The 13,940-nt window shown below is 54.8% G+C and overlaps 1 protein-coding gene across 15 annotated transcripts in view; it reads right to left on the reverse strand.

Moving 5' to 3' along the window:
• TNNT2 (troponin T2, cardiac type) overlaps positions 1 to 13,940 on the reverse strand; it is a 21,628-nt gene that overhangs the window by 4,987 nt on the left and 2,701 nt on the right. For 4 of the 15 annotated variants that reach the window (XM_045297923.1, XM_045297921.1, XM_045297932.1 and 1 more), the window contains exons 2-11: positions 10,559 to 10,612; positions 9,212 to 9,222; positions 9,106 to 9,120; positions 7,229 to 7,276; positions 4,296 to 4,379; positions 3,623 to 3,658; positions 2,725 to 2,758; positions 1,585 to 1,645; positions 1,226 to 1,342; positions 312 to 389 (exon numbers count right to left, since the gene is read on the reverse strand). In XM_045297923.1, coding sequence (XP_045153858.1) covers positions 312 to 389; positions 1,226 to 1,342; positions 1,585 to 1,645; positions 2,725 to 2,758; positions 3,623 to 3,658; positions 4,296 to 4,379; positions 7,229 to 7,276; positions 9,106 to 9,120; positions 9,212 to 9,222; positions 10,559 to 10,599 — 525 coding nt within the window. In that variant the 5' untranslated portion in view covers positions 10,600 to 10,612. Of the gene's footprint in view, positions 1 to 311; positions 390 to 1,225; positions 1,343 to 1,584; positions 1,646 to 2,724; positions 2,759 to 3,622; positions 3,659 to 4,295; positions 4,380 to 7,228; positions 7,277 to 9,105; positions 9,121 to 9,211; positions 9,223 to 10,558; positions 10,617 to 13,940 lie in introns of all 15 variants that reach the window. The other 11 variants (XM_045297924.1, XM_045297935.1, XM_045297926.1 and 8 more) reach the window with 8 other exon arrangements.

The following is a 13,940-nucleotide window of genomic DNA, read 5'->3' on the forward strand; positions in this document are numbered from 1 at the left end:
TGTTGCTGGGGAGGGCCTCAGCAACAGCAGCACAGGAAGAGGGCTGAGGACCCTCCATTTCTGGGTAGCAGTGTCTGGGGAAGGAGCGAGGACTGGGCCGTCTTCAAGGTACTAAGTTCATAAGGTCAAGGTGCTGTGTCATTCAGTGCTGTGTTACCAGTGTAGGCCAGGGCAGGGCCTGCACTCCCTTGGTGCTGTTCTCTGAACAACAGCAGTGTCTGTGATTGGGGTGGGGTCTGGGGGGCTGCAAGGGTCAGGAGGATGTGTGTGCTGGGTGGAAGGGGCTCTGGGGAGGGCGGGCGGTCACTCACAGCCAGGCGTGTCTGGCGCTCCTTCTCACGCTCATTCCGGATGCGCTGCTGCTCAGCCCGCTCTGCACGCCGCTTCTCCTAGGTGGGAGGACACATGGGGGCATCAGCAGCAGTGCCTGCAGGAGTCCAGCACATGGTTTCCACACCGAGAGGCACAGGCAAGGGCGATGGCTGCAGGGGCCTATGAGGATGACCCACAGGGGGGATCATGCAAGCAGGGTGCTTCAGGCTCCCTGGGGGGCTCCACAGTAAGACTGCCTCAGCCTCAACTGGTAGCCAGAGCAGCAGGCTGTACAAAGGGAAATCTGGTGTGTGGGGGGGAGGTAGGGGGAGGAATAAAGGGACCACCCAGCCCACATGAAATGATTTCACTGACATCTTCCCTTCCTTAAGAGGCTTTCCCTGGTGGTGCTGCCCAGTAAGCATTGGGCTGCTAACTTCAAGGTCAGCAGTTCTAACCCACCAGCTGATCATGGGAGAGAGACGGGGCTTTCTACTCCCGTGAAGAGTCACCGTCTGGGAAACCCGCCAGGGCAGTTCCACCCTGTCCAACAGGGCCACTAGGAGTGAGCACCGCCGCGATGGCAGGAGCTTGGTTTGAGTTTTGCCTGCCTTCCTGCTCTGTGGGAAGGAAGCAGGGGTGGGTGAACCACAGCCATGTGTGACTGGCCCTTCAGACGCCAAGACCCAGATTAGACCTTGTGGGAGAGGCGGGGGAGAATCACATGCCTCAGCCTCAGTTCCTGCCCTGGAAGAGCATCCAGCAGTCTGGCGGGGGAAGCAGACCGAGCCCAAGAGCCACAGTACAGGGCATGAGGGCAGCCCGCTGCTGCGGGTGCCGGTGGGGATGAGTCCAGGAGGACTGCCTGGAGGAAGGGGCTTCCAGAAGCTGTGCTGGGAGCGGGGACACCTACGATCCTGTCTTTGAGCGAAACGAGCTCCTCCTCCTCCTTCTTCCTGTTCTCAAAGTGAGCCTCGATCAGCGTCTGCAGCTCGTTCAGATCCTTCTCCATGCGCTTCCGGTGGATGTCCTGCGGAGCGAACCCAGGGTCAGAAGCTGCCACGCCCCAGCCCGGAGAGACAGCGCTGCTTGAATGAAAGGACCTAGGCCAGGCCAGGGAAGGGACAACTGCAGCCTGGACCCAGGCACTGCTCAGGGTCAGGCACTCAGCCTCGCTCTTCCAGGCACCCACACACACACACCTGCTCCCACAAGCCTACAGGTCCTGTGACCCCCTGAGTCAGGCCTGCCCTCCCCACAGTGCCCACTCACGTCAAAGTCCACCCTCTCGCCATCGGGGATCTTGGGCGGCACCAAGTTGGGCATGAAGAGTCTGTTAGAGGAATAAGGAGTGGTGAGCTGATAGCAGCCCTGCTTTGGACCTGAGGGACTGGGGGTCCCTGGGGTAGGCGGGGCCTTCCTCCCCGGGCCAGCACCCCAGCTCATCAAGGGATACAAACAAGGCTGACACCGCAGGGAGAGGCCTGCACAAGCTCTCCACACGCCATTTCATTTTGTGCCCACAACACACTAGGGGTGGGGGACATGAATGTCATTTTGAGAAGACAGGGGCCCTGCAGAAAGAGGGTGACTTGCAGAGAGAGGGTGACTTGTCCACAATCATACAGGGAGGAAGCAGAGATGCATAACGAAAGGACAGAGGTGTGTGAAACTCCAGCCCCTGCTGCTGACCTGAAGGACCCCCGCCCCACCCCGCCCCCAGGAGGCCAAGAGTCCTGCAGCTCATACTTGCTGTGTGACAGCGGGCCCAGGCGGGGCCCTGACCTCCGTTTCTCGGTCTGTGCAGGGTTATAGGGAGGCTGAGATGTGCGGCTGCAGTGTCAGGAAGGTGCCAGATGAATGAATGGGGCTGGGATTGGCCGTGGCCTGGGCTGGATCTGTTCTCACAAGGAGCCCTGGTGGCATCCTGGGCTACCCATTGGACTGCTAACCACAAGATCTGTAGTTCAAACCCTTCAGTCTCTCCAAGGGAGAAAGATGAGGCTTTCTGCCCCCATGTAACCCACAGAGGCAGTTCTACCCTGGTCCACAGGGTCACTAAGAGTCAGTATTAACTCAAAGGCACTGCATTGGCTTTGGCTTGAGCATCCCTTTTCATCAGAGCGCAACTGCTAACCAAGAGGCTGGTAGTTCGAACCCCGCCAGCTGCTCCATGGAAGAACCATGGTTGGACCTGCCTCAAGTTGGCAGCATTCCACTCTGGCCTGCCGGGTCGCCGGGAGCTGGGAGTGACTCCACGCAGGCTTCACAGATAAGTGGTGCTAGAGAGAGCCCCCACCCCCCATGACTCTCTGGGGAAATGCATGTGGTTATGTTCCCCCCAACTCCCACCCGTGCGTCCCCTCACTAGCCCTTCCCCTCAGGGCCTGGCATGGGGTGTGTCACACTCACCGGGGCTTGGGTTTGGACTCCTCTGTTGGGCCATCTGGGGGGGGAACAAGAACACACCGGCAGGGTCAGGAGGCCCCATTCTGCTCCCAGCCCAGCCCCTCAGAACCTGTGGGCCTCCATTCCCCATGTGCACACAGTTATTTCACCTGGGGTCCCCGGAGCCCCAAGGGTATCAAGAATCATTAGGGCAGCAGGGTTGTACACCCCACACTTGGTGTCCCACTGCAGCCCCAGTGGGATGTCCCCAGGGACAGCCGGACCCTGGAGGGGACATGTACTTAGGGTGGCCTTTCAAAGCTGTCTGATGAGCACTGGTACTAAGCGAGGCAGCATTGCTCAGAGATCCTGATTGCTGTGGAAAGGTCCCTGGTGGTCTTGGCCCCAGAATCCCCCTTGGCCTCCTTGACCGCCTCCTGGCCTAGTGGCGGCCACAGGGCAAGGGAGCAGGTTGACCTGATTGTGAGTCCAGCATCACTGCCTGCCCTGTGCAGGCTGTGGTGCCCCCATGAGGCAGCAGCATCCCATGAGCACCAGCTAGCACCTGACTTGGGATTTTATCCTCATGAACCACACATCCTACACAGGGTTTCCCCAGCTGGGGAAGCCTTGTGTGTAGGTGGACCTGGGGGTCCCGCTGCCCTACCCTACCAAGTGAGTTGGGCAAGGGTCCCATTTCCCACAAGCTCCAGCATGGCAGCCTCTCTGGGACAAGGAGGGGCAGATATGTGGAGCTTAGCAACCAATGCCCTTGGCAGCCACCACACTCTGCCCCCCTCTCGCAGGACTCTCTTCACCCTTGCCAGCTGGCTGGAGGGAGGTCTCCACACAGTCTTTCCACAGCTGCTATGAAGCGCTCCCCTGCAGCTGCCCATCTCTCCTGGTCACCAGCAGTCCTTACCTCCAGCCTCTTTAGCCTCCTCTTCTGGTCCATCATCTAAACAGCAAACAAGAAATCCATCAAGGTCCTTGTCCCCGCCCCAGCTTCACTCTCTTGAGGCTTCCCCCCAAACAGGCTCTAGACAGAGTGAACCCCCTGGCTATGGAATTGACAGAGGAGCATAGCTTATTATCAATGTGTGTACCTATACTCATGGGGGCTTTGCACCAAAGGAGCACTTAGTGACTGGTCATTGAGCCCTTGATTGCTGAACCCAGCATGGTCCAGGTCGCAGAGGGGAGGAGCAGAGCTTGAGCTACACAAAGCACTTTCACACACATCAGTTCATCTTAGGTCCATATTACACCCAACCCAACTCAACCCAACTTAACTCAACAACTCAACCCAACTCAACTCAACTCAACCCAACTCAACTCAACTCAACCCAACTCAACTCAACCCAACTCAATTCAACTCAACTCAACTCAACCCAACTCATCTCACTCTGAAGTCAGTTTCATCTCATTGCACCCCTAGAGTAGGCAAAATAAATACAGTGGTTTTGACCCTGTCCCAAGTGGATTTCCTACTGCCACAGACATGGCTTTAGGAGCTCTCAATATCCTACCTCCACCCCCACCCCCAGAGCACCATGACCAAGTACCTTACACCTTTCTTTACCCCAAAGCCTTACCTTCTGCCTTGTTCTCATCAGCCTCAGTCTCATCTTCAGCCTCAGCCTCCCCTTCAGCCTCTTCCTCCACTGCCTCCTCCTGCTCTGGAGAAGTGAACCAGACATGTGAGTAGCCAGGCCCCACTTATTACACTATCAGACAAAACCCAGACCAGAGAGCAGGGGCTGAAGAAACTAGGTTCCAGATGAAGTGGGGGAAAGCAGTATAAACAACAGGGAATGACTCCATTCTTGGTGTAAACACTCACTTCCAGCAAGTCAATGCTGACTCATAGCAACCCTATAGGATAGGGTGGAACTGCCCCTGTGGGTTTCTGAGACTGTAACTCTTTATAGGAATAGAAAGCCTCATTTTTCTCCCATGGAGCAGCTAGTGGTATCAAACTGCCAACCTTGAGGTTACAGCCCAACACATAGCCACTATGCTACCAGAACTCCTTTGCTCTAAACTGGAGCTCAGCAAATTACAGCTCGAAGACCAAATCTGGCCCCCCCTTGTTTCCATGCATCAAGTTGTAGGAGCGTGGTGCTTCATCTCCATCCTGTCTATGACAGATTCTGTGTTGCACTATTTGCTGTAAATATTTATTACAGTTCCTGGCAGCCACGGTGGCACTGTTGGAACTCCTCATGGCAAGAGCAACAGTTCAAACTCACTAGTCAAAGGAGTCAGATGAGGCCGGCGGCTCCTGTAAAGACTTACAGCCTCAGAAACCCTCTGTAGGGTCAGGGTGAGTCAGAGTCAAGTGCGTCTGGTTTGAGTTTGGGGTCCCTTTACAGAAAAGGTTTGCTGGTCTCCAACCCACACTGAACAGGTGGGCGTGAACAGGCTTGTCAAGGGTCCCTTAGTGCTACGTGTTCTTCTCTGGGAGTTTGGGGATCAGAACTGGGTCTTTCCAAACATGGAGGTCTTTCCTCTACCTAGAGGCCCAGGGAGGACCAGAAATCAGGGGTAGGAGCAAGTGAGGGTGTGGAGGCCGCTGTAGACAGCACCAAAACCCGGCAGCCCCGCGAGACACACTCCCCTGGTGGCTGGCCTGTCTGGCATGGTGGTTTCCCTTTTCTCCACAGCCAAATGACCCCCCTGGGGATGCCGCCCCGCCCCCTCCTCCAACTTCCCACCCAGAATTTCACAGAATGGGTCCTGCTCCGGGCAAGGTATCAAGGGTGCTCCTACCCTGGTCCCAGAGACTCTCCAAGTCTAATCAGAAGACCCCAAACCAGCAAGACTATGTGGGTGAATGAGATATTTATATTCTTTGGAGAGCTGGCAGTTTTTCTATTGTCAGTTTGCGGTGGTGGGGTGTGGATCCCACCACAGTCGGGCACGTGAGGGGAGCAGACAAACGAGGGTGATGCCAAGCACACTGTTCTGCCTGTAGGAAGTGCTCAGTCAATACTCAGTAGCTGACGACTGGCTGGCTGGCTGACAGCTGACTGGCTAACTGACTGACAGACTGACAGCTGACTGACAGCTGACTCGCTGGTTGACTAGCTGGCTGGCCAACTGGCTGACAGCTGACTGACCAGCTGATTGGCTGACAGCTGACTCACTGGCTGGCTAACTGGCTGGCTGACTGACTGACAGCTGACTGGCTGGCTGACTCGCTGGCTGGCTGACTCGCTGGCTGAACGAATGGCTGACAGCTGACTGACTGGCTGGCTGGCTGATTGCTGCCTATAGGAAGTGTATGGTCAATGTTTGTTGGCTGGCTGGCTGACTGACTGGCTGGCTGGCTAACTGACTGAGAGCTGACTAGCCGGATGGCTGACAGCTAACTGACTGGCTGGCTGACAGACTGACAGCTGACTGGCTGACTGACTGTGACCTGTAGGAAGTCCTTGGTCAATGCTCATTGGCTGACTGACCGGCAACTGGCTAGCTAAGGTCGTCTCTTGGCCGAGGAAAAAGAAAGAGGCTCAGGATGGAGAGGGAGGAGGTCATACACCAGGGTCATGTGGGTGCTCCATGTCATCTCTCCTCCTTGCCCAGGCCCAGGAGGTAATTCCTCTTGGATCCCTGTAGCAGCCTTACCTAAGAAAAGAACCTTCGGGAAGAATGAGAGTAGAGAGCCAGACAGCAATGATTTGGCCTGTTGTGGGGTCCACCTTCAGGCCATGTTGTTGCATCCACCCTCACCCTCTGATGTTTGACCTGTTTCTACAATAAGCCCACCCTGCCACATGGCCAGGCAGTGTCTGCTGGAGCCTTTCCACGATGGAGAGCTTCCTGGGCCCCAAGGCCGTGCACCGCATCATCAGACACCACTGTCAGGAAGCTCGTCTTAAAATTAACCCCAAACTTGTCCCCACAAACGTCACCCCCTGGCCCTAGTCCTAGCCCCGTGGGTGAGAATGGACAGTGGGCAGTGGGCAGGGCCCCTGCTGGCTTCTCTCCCGAGCTGCTGAAAACTGTGCTGCAGAGGAGGGCTGAGGCCCAAGCAAGTGGCCATGTGCTCCCAGGCCCCCACTGCACATGCTGGCCTTCAGGGCAGGCCCCTCCCTAGGAGCTGGATGGCGAGGCGACAGTCATCTAAAGGACGGCCAGCATCAGCCAGAGCAGAGGGGACCTGGGGGCAGCCTCCAAGTGCACACCACTGCCCACGGTGCTGGGACCTGGACTATGGCCAGGGGGGACAGGGGACAGATTTGGGTTCTGAGAAGCAGCCCCTCCAGTGGGGGACCTGGAGAGGACTGGCCCGGGGGAGGAGGACAGCCACGGTATCTCCCGCACACCCGCAGGCCCTGGGTAGCCCCGCCCTGCCCTCCTCCCAGCGGAAAGAAGAGCCATCAGCAAAGGGGAGTCTGTGGTCCTCGCAGAGAACCGGGGTCCTGGGCCACCCAGGGAGTCCGGGGAGGACATGCCTGACACCCTGACACCAACACAGCTAGATCTCAGGGGGTGGGGAGCACAAGAGGAAAAAGCATACTACCATCCTCCTCCTCCTCCTCCTCCTCCTCCTCTCTCCAGTCTTCTTCCTCTGAGGTTCGGGCATGCCAGCAGCAACGGAGAGAAGCGAGACAGGTTAGTCCAGAAGCAGCAAGATGAGCAGCTGCCCTCAGAGGGTGGGGTTAGGCCTGCGCTGGATTCCTCGCCCCACCCCCCCAGCACCATGATGGGACAGTGTGCAGCAGTCAAGGGCAGTAAAGACTGCCACTTCCTGGCCACCGATCCCTGTGGTGTCATGGTGACACGTAGGACTGCCAACTGGAAGGTCAGCACCTTGAAACCAGCCGCTCTTTCGGAGAAAGATGGGGCTTTCTACTCCCATAAAGAATGATAGTCCCAGAAACCCCCAGGGGCAGTTAGCATGGACTCAGTGGCAGGGAGTTGGGTTTGGGTTTTTTGGCCAAGGTGAGAAGTCAATGGTCCAGCATGCAAAGAGTGCCAAGCTAGCGTGGGTCCAGGCAGCCAGGAGTCATCAGGAAGTGGCCATTGGCAGCTCCTGCCCACCCTTGCCTCAAGAGTCCAGAGCCTCAGTTTTCCCATTACTAAGACCTCAAAACCCCAACTCAGAGCCCCCTGTGGGACAGAGTAGAACTACCCCCAAGACAGAACTGTCACCTTCACCATTAAGCACCGAACACCAGTGCACTTCCTACTGAAACGGGCCCATCCCAGGTCACCCATCTCCCTCCAGTTCCAGGAGCCCAGCCGCTGATGGCGCTGTTTCCAGTGTCTGTCACTGGACATTTACCAGGCCTGTTGGAATGTCCGCTATGGGAGGCCAGCGCTTCCCCCAAGGGGAGCAGCCTAGTAGTGTTGCTCTAGATGCAGATATACAACTCTTTGCTGGACTCCTATCCTTGGAAAAGGGACACTCTGGGGATGGTCCATTCAGTACCCTCAGCAGACACCTATCTACTGGAGGTTGCCCAACACATGTGGCCTACCCCCTCAGCATGCCCTTGGAAATTCAAAACGTGTATGCTATGTCTGCTTTGCATGCCCCCTGGGTCATTCCAGGACCCCCGGAGGGGGTGGTGGGCATTGTCACCCAGTCTGAGAAACACTGCTCTGGAACCTTGTTCTCTCAGTCCGTCGCAGGCAACCACTTAGCTGTGCAGAAGCAGGTGCCGTGCGTTAATTCATATCAAGCAAGGCAGATGCTGCATGGAGCTTCGTTATTTCCGGAATCACAGCCAACCTCTGCACCGTGTCACTGAGAACTCTCGCCCTGAAGCAGCTGCCAACCCAAGGTGGGCAGCTTGCCCCACCAGCCCCTCCGCAGGAGAAAGATGCTGTTGGCTGCTTCTGTAAAGACTGGCAGCCTTGGAAACGCTGTGGACCCTTCTACTCCGTCCTCGCACTAATCACTGAGCCAGAGTTGGCTTGGCTGCAGTGGGGTTTGCAGCTTTATCTTTTAGAGATGCATGCTGAAATAGTTCAGCATGCATGAAAGTGCGTCTGGGAATTGTTTGGAATGTCTGCTCTGAAATCATTGGACACAGATGGTGTCTATGTGAAGAAACCTGGCCATTGCTCCGCAGTTGCGGGCGGGGGCCCAATAATCAAATGTTGCCAATTTTAAGGGGAATTAAAAAGGTCCGGGAATTAAAAAAAATAATAATTTGTATGGAAAGGCAAAAACAATTCAATGGGAAAAAATGATGATTGCGTTTGAACGTTTGACCAATGGAAGGCGCCAGTTTAAACATTCTCCTCAAGTCCTGAGCCACCCAGGGGAAAGCTGAGGCCCATTCGGGAGTCTGGTTGTGGGGAACCTCTGCTCCTCTGGGCCTGAGACAAGCTCCCAGGACACCACATCCCAACACCCCCACTCTCTGAACCTCCCCCCCAGTTGCATACCTTCCACAGCTGCTACTGCTCAGCAGGAGAGGAGGGAAGAAGATGTGGGTCAGTTCCAAATCACACTGTCCTTGGTCCAAATGAGTACACACGTGTGTGCACTTACCTTCCTGCTCCCTGCAGGGGAAAAGGAGATGCCGTCAATAGTACACACCACACATGTACACACACACATATACACACACCACTCCTACACACCACACCTACACATACACACCCTACCACACATAGACATACATCCACATACCACACACATTACATACACAATGACCATACACATGCACACACCATGTACACACATATCACATGCATACATATATAAACTGACCACACACATACATGTACACACTTACCACACGTACATGCTCACAGATCACACATATACATACACTGACCACACACACATATCACAAACAGTGCATATGCATACACCTACATTGACTACACACATATGAGGGGATGCCAAAAAACACAGAAATGTTTTTTTCAAAGCTTTGTATTTGAACATTTTTTAAAGCAAACTTATCACGGCCAAAGTACTCTCCATGACACTTAATACATTTGTCATATCTGTGATTCCGTTCTTGGAATTTTTCAAACTCATCTGTTTGGATAGCTGGCAGCATAATCCCGGGTTTTTTGGGTACCCCCTCGTACACCCACACACCACATACATACATGCCCACCACACATATACACACACCACATACATAAAGCACATGCATACATCGCCACGCTAAACTCACCGTGCACACACCGCACGCTCACACCACCCACCGGCCCGTGGCCCGCCCTCCAGCCAGGCGCTTGCTCCCCACAGAGGCTGGTCCCAGGCAGCCTGGTCTGTGCAGCCTTCTGCCTGTTGACTTCCCTCCTCTCCCCACTGAGCCGTCCCCAGGCTGAGCCCTTCTAGAAAGCCCTTTCCTTTGCCCCTTTCTCTGCTTCTCCACACGCCTTTCCATGGCGACTCCAGCCGCCATTGCTCCCAGTGTGTTTCCCTGAGGCAGGGCCCTGCTGTGCCCCTGCGTCCGCCCTGGTGGCCCCCACAGAGCTGTCTGCCTGTCCCCCTGCCCCACCCCCCACTTGTCTACAGAGCAGGGCTGGGCTGGGTGTGGGTGTCCAGCTGGAGCGAAGACACTGAGTTGAGTTGGCCTTGTGGTGTCAGGAGTCCGGAACCTTTCTGCATCAGTTGTCAGGAGACTTGACAAGTCCCTGGCTCCTTAGCTGTGGCCACGCTGCTGGCCAGCTAAAACCCTGTGGACCCCGGGAGCTCAGCCTCTTTACTTCCCCTCGTCCTGCGGTCTGTCTGAGACCAGGGCCCAGGGGTGGAGGTGGAAGGCATCCATTTCTCCTCTGAGTCCTAAAAGCAGGTACAGCCGCTTGCCCAGTCCTGATGGGGGAGGGGAGGGACTGGGGGGGAGGGGTGTGTAGAGGGCATATTTCCCATACTCACTCTTCGTACTCCTCCACCACCGCGTCTTCTGTGTCTGACATGGTCTCGCTCTCCCTCCGGAAAGAGAGAAAGAGCAGTGTGAGTGCAGGGGGCGCCCGCCACCCTCAGTTCTAGGGGAGCGACTCCGACTTATGGGGGTGAATCTGGACCTGCCTCTTACAGCTGTGTGGCCTGTAGCAAGGCAGCGCGATGGGGCTGGCTCCTGGGGGATGTGAACGATTAACTCCTCTCATGCTGACTGAAAGGGTGGAGGTTCGAACCCACCCAGAGGCATCCTGAAAGAAAGGCCCAGTGATCTACCAGCCACAGAAAATCCTGCGGGCCGCAGCTCTGCCCTGGGATCTTCAGAGGCAAAGGTGCAGAATGGCCAAGGGGTTGAGGTGGGTTTCATTTCTTCCCCCTGAGCGGGTTTAATGTCTGCATTTTCAAGCATCGGTTCCAAGCATTGTTACTCTCATACTGGTTCTAGCGATTCTCAACCTTTCCAGCCTGCAGAGCCCCCCAGGGGGCCGAGGGTCGCGAGACCTCCCAATGAGCGGCACCCACAGTCTGCTCCTAGACATCCCCCTGGGTGGGTGGCTAAGCCATCTTAACCATGGTGCAGTCCTCCCACGGACGGCCCCCGGGAAATGAACAGGAACACACTGCTGATGCCCACCACACCGTGGAGGGCTCCCCAGACCGCGGCATCACACGAGGGGACCAAGCAGTTCCACCAAGGTCACATACTACATGGTTCCACTTTCAGAACGTTCTTGAAATGGCAAGATTATAGAAATGGGGGAGAGCAGTGTGGCTGTTGGGGGGAAGGACGAGGGGTGTGGGGGAGGGGGCAGGGAGAGGTGTGGCAATCCAAGGCCCGAGGCCTCTTGTGGTCAGTCTCCTGACTGTCGTGACATGGGCTCCAATAGAGAACTTGTAGCTCACTACATGCACACGTGTACAGTGTAACTAAAACTGGGGGAGCTGAATAAAATCATGAGTTCTGTCCCTGCCCACATTCTGATTAGGATAGTGCTTTTGTTTCAGGGATTTTATTTTGGGTAAAAACATACATAGTCAACCATAAACCCATTCAACAGCATCTACATGTGAATTGTGTCACCGTTATTCTCTCCACCCAAATGATCCCACCACTAGTGAGATCGATTTGGGGCCCTGGAGGCATCCGATCTGAGGAGCCTGGCGGCGTGGTGCATAACACGTGTGGGGCTGTTAACCGAAAGACAGCGGTTGGAAACACCGGGCGCTTTGAGAAAGAAAGAGGAGGTTGTCTACTCCCAGAAAGAGCCACCGTCTTGGAAACCCACAGGGGCAGTTCTACCCTGTCCTAGAGGGTCATTGTGAGTTGGAATTGACTCAATGGCAGTGAATGAGAAATATCATCTATATATTTTTTCTAATTTTCATCCTGATTTGGGTGTGAACTATAGTTTGGCAAAATTCTATCACTGGGGGAAGTTGAGCTAAGTGTACGAGGGAGGGGTCTCTCTTCATTCGCTCTTACACCTGCGTGTGATTCTTCCACCTCAATTAAAAACATGTTTTAACATCAGTTTCTCAGAGGGATGCCCTGGGAGCTTCTTCTCACACGCGATGGGAACAGTCGGTCTAGACTCCCGGAAGCTGATGAAGTGTGTTTAGACAAGTCTTTTCAACATATCTGCACCTGGCTTCCTGCTCGGGCCATGAAGTAAGTGTACACAGCCCAGCGATGAGGATCACGTGGATGTAAATACATCTTTGAAAACTGGAATGTGTCAGGCAAATAGCAGGTGGGGTCACGACGCCATTGTCATGACAGCTGGGAAGGGCAGCATGTGGGTGGGGGTGAGAGCGATGTCATTTTGAAGGCACGTGACCATGGAAGGGCCATCTGAATTCCCTCCACCTCAGTTCTCTCCTCCATGCGAGGCAGACACTGCCCCTCTTCTGCGGTAGCTGTGGGATCAGAGCTGCTGTAATGTCCCTGCCGTGGAGTAGACCGCCCATGAAGAACTTCCTACCCAGCTCTCCTGGGCCACCTCCAACAGGCAGCCTTCACATGGGCTGCAGCACACCTGGTACTCCTGTCACGGAGCACAGTGCCCCCCCTCACGCCCCTCCAATAAGAAACCTGGGTGGTGTCATGGCTACACACTGGGATAAGATCCACAAGGTCAGCAGTTCTAAACCACCAACAGCCTCAAGGAAGAAAGACAGGGCTCCTACTACTGCACGGAGTGACAGTCTCAAAACCCCACAGGGACAGTCCTACTCGGTCCTCTAGAGTCACCATGAGTTGGCATCGACTCCAAGGCAGTGAGGGAGTGCCCAAAATATGTGGCAAGTTGGCTGGACCATCCATGATTCTCAGTGGTTTGGCAGTTATGCACTGATGTAACCTAGCAGTTATATAATGATAACATCATTCTCCCAGATGGGTCGGCCTATCAGTTCTAAGGAGACTCCAGAGCGATGCTATACCCTTACTCAGGTCACAGCCCTGGTCTCGGGTCAAGAAGGTCCCCTGGGGCAGCGGTTCTCAACCTTTGGGCCGTGACCCCTTTGGGGGTCAAACGACCCTTTCACAGGACTCACGTAAAACCATCGGAAAACACATAAATATTTCACAATATATAATTACATATTGTTTTGTGATTAATCACTGTGCTTTAATTATGTTCAATTTGCAACAATTAAAATACATCCTGCATATCAGATATTTACCATATATACTCGAGTACAAGCCAACCCAAATATCAGCCGAAGCACCTAATTTTACCCCAAAAACTGCATTAAAAATGTGCTGGAAAACGGCTTATACACGAGTATATAATGTGTGTGTGTGTGTGTGTGTGTGTGGTACATTACGATTCATAACAGTAGCAAAATTATAGTGGTGAAGTAGCAACAAAAATCACGTTATGGTTGGGGGTCCCCACCACATGAGGAACTGTGTGAAAGGGTCGTGGCATTAGGAAGGTGGAGAACCACTGCCCTGGGGCATGGCCTGCACCACTTTTATAAGAGATAAAGGGAGAGAGAGATGTGAGCTGAGAATCAGGGACCTACTACTAACAAGAAGAGCTGGAGTGGTGGGTCCCTTGGACCCAGGGTCTCCACGCTGAGAGTCCCCTAGACCCAAGGGAAGATGGATGCCGAGAGACACATGGGCATCTCAAGAACACCAGGCCTACAGATGCTGAAAGGAGACAGAAAGCCTTCCCCCAGAGTCAGCAACCTGAACTTGGACTTCTCGCCCCCTCAACTGTGAGAACAGGTATGTGTTTGTTAAAGCCACCCTCTGTGGCCTTTCTGTATAGCAGGGGATAATGCTGCCCTGCACAACAGCTCTGCCACTTCGTGATGTCTCAGAAAGCAAAAGGGACACGTGATGGAG

This window comes from Echinops telfairi, unplaced genomic scaffold (assembly GCF_000313985.2).
Source record: "Echinops telfairi isolate 266 unplaced genomic scaffold, ASM31398v2 ScPeMD7_7424;HRSCAF=8462, whole genome shotgun sequence".
NCBI lineage: Eukaryota > Metazoa > Chordata > Mammalia > Afrosoricida > Tenrecidae > Echinops > Echinops telfairi.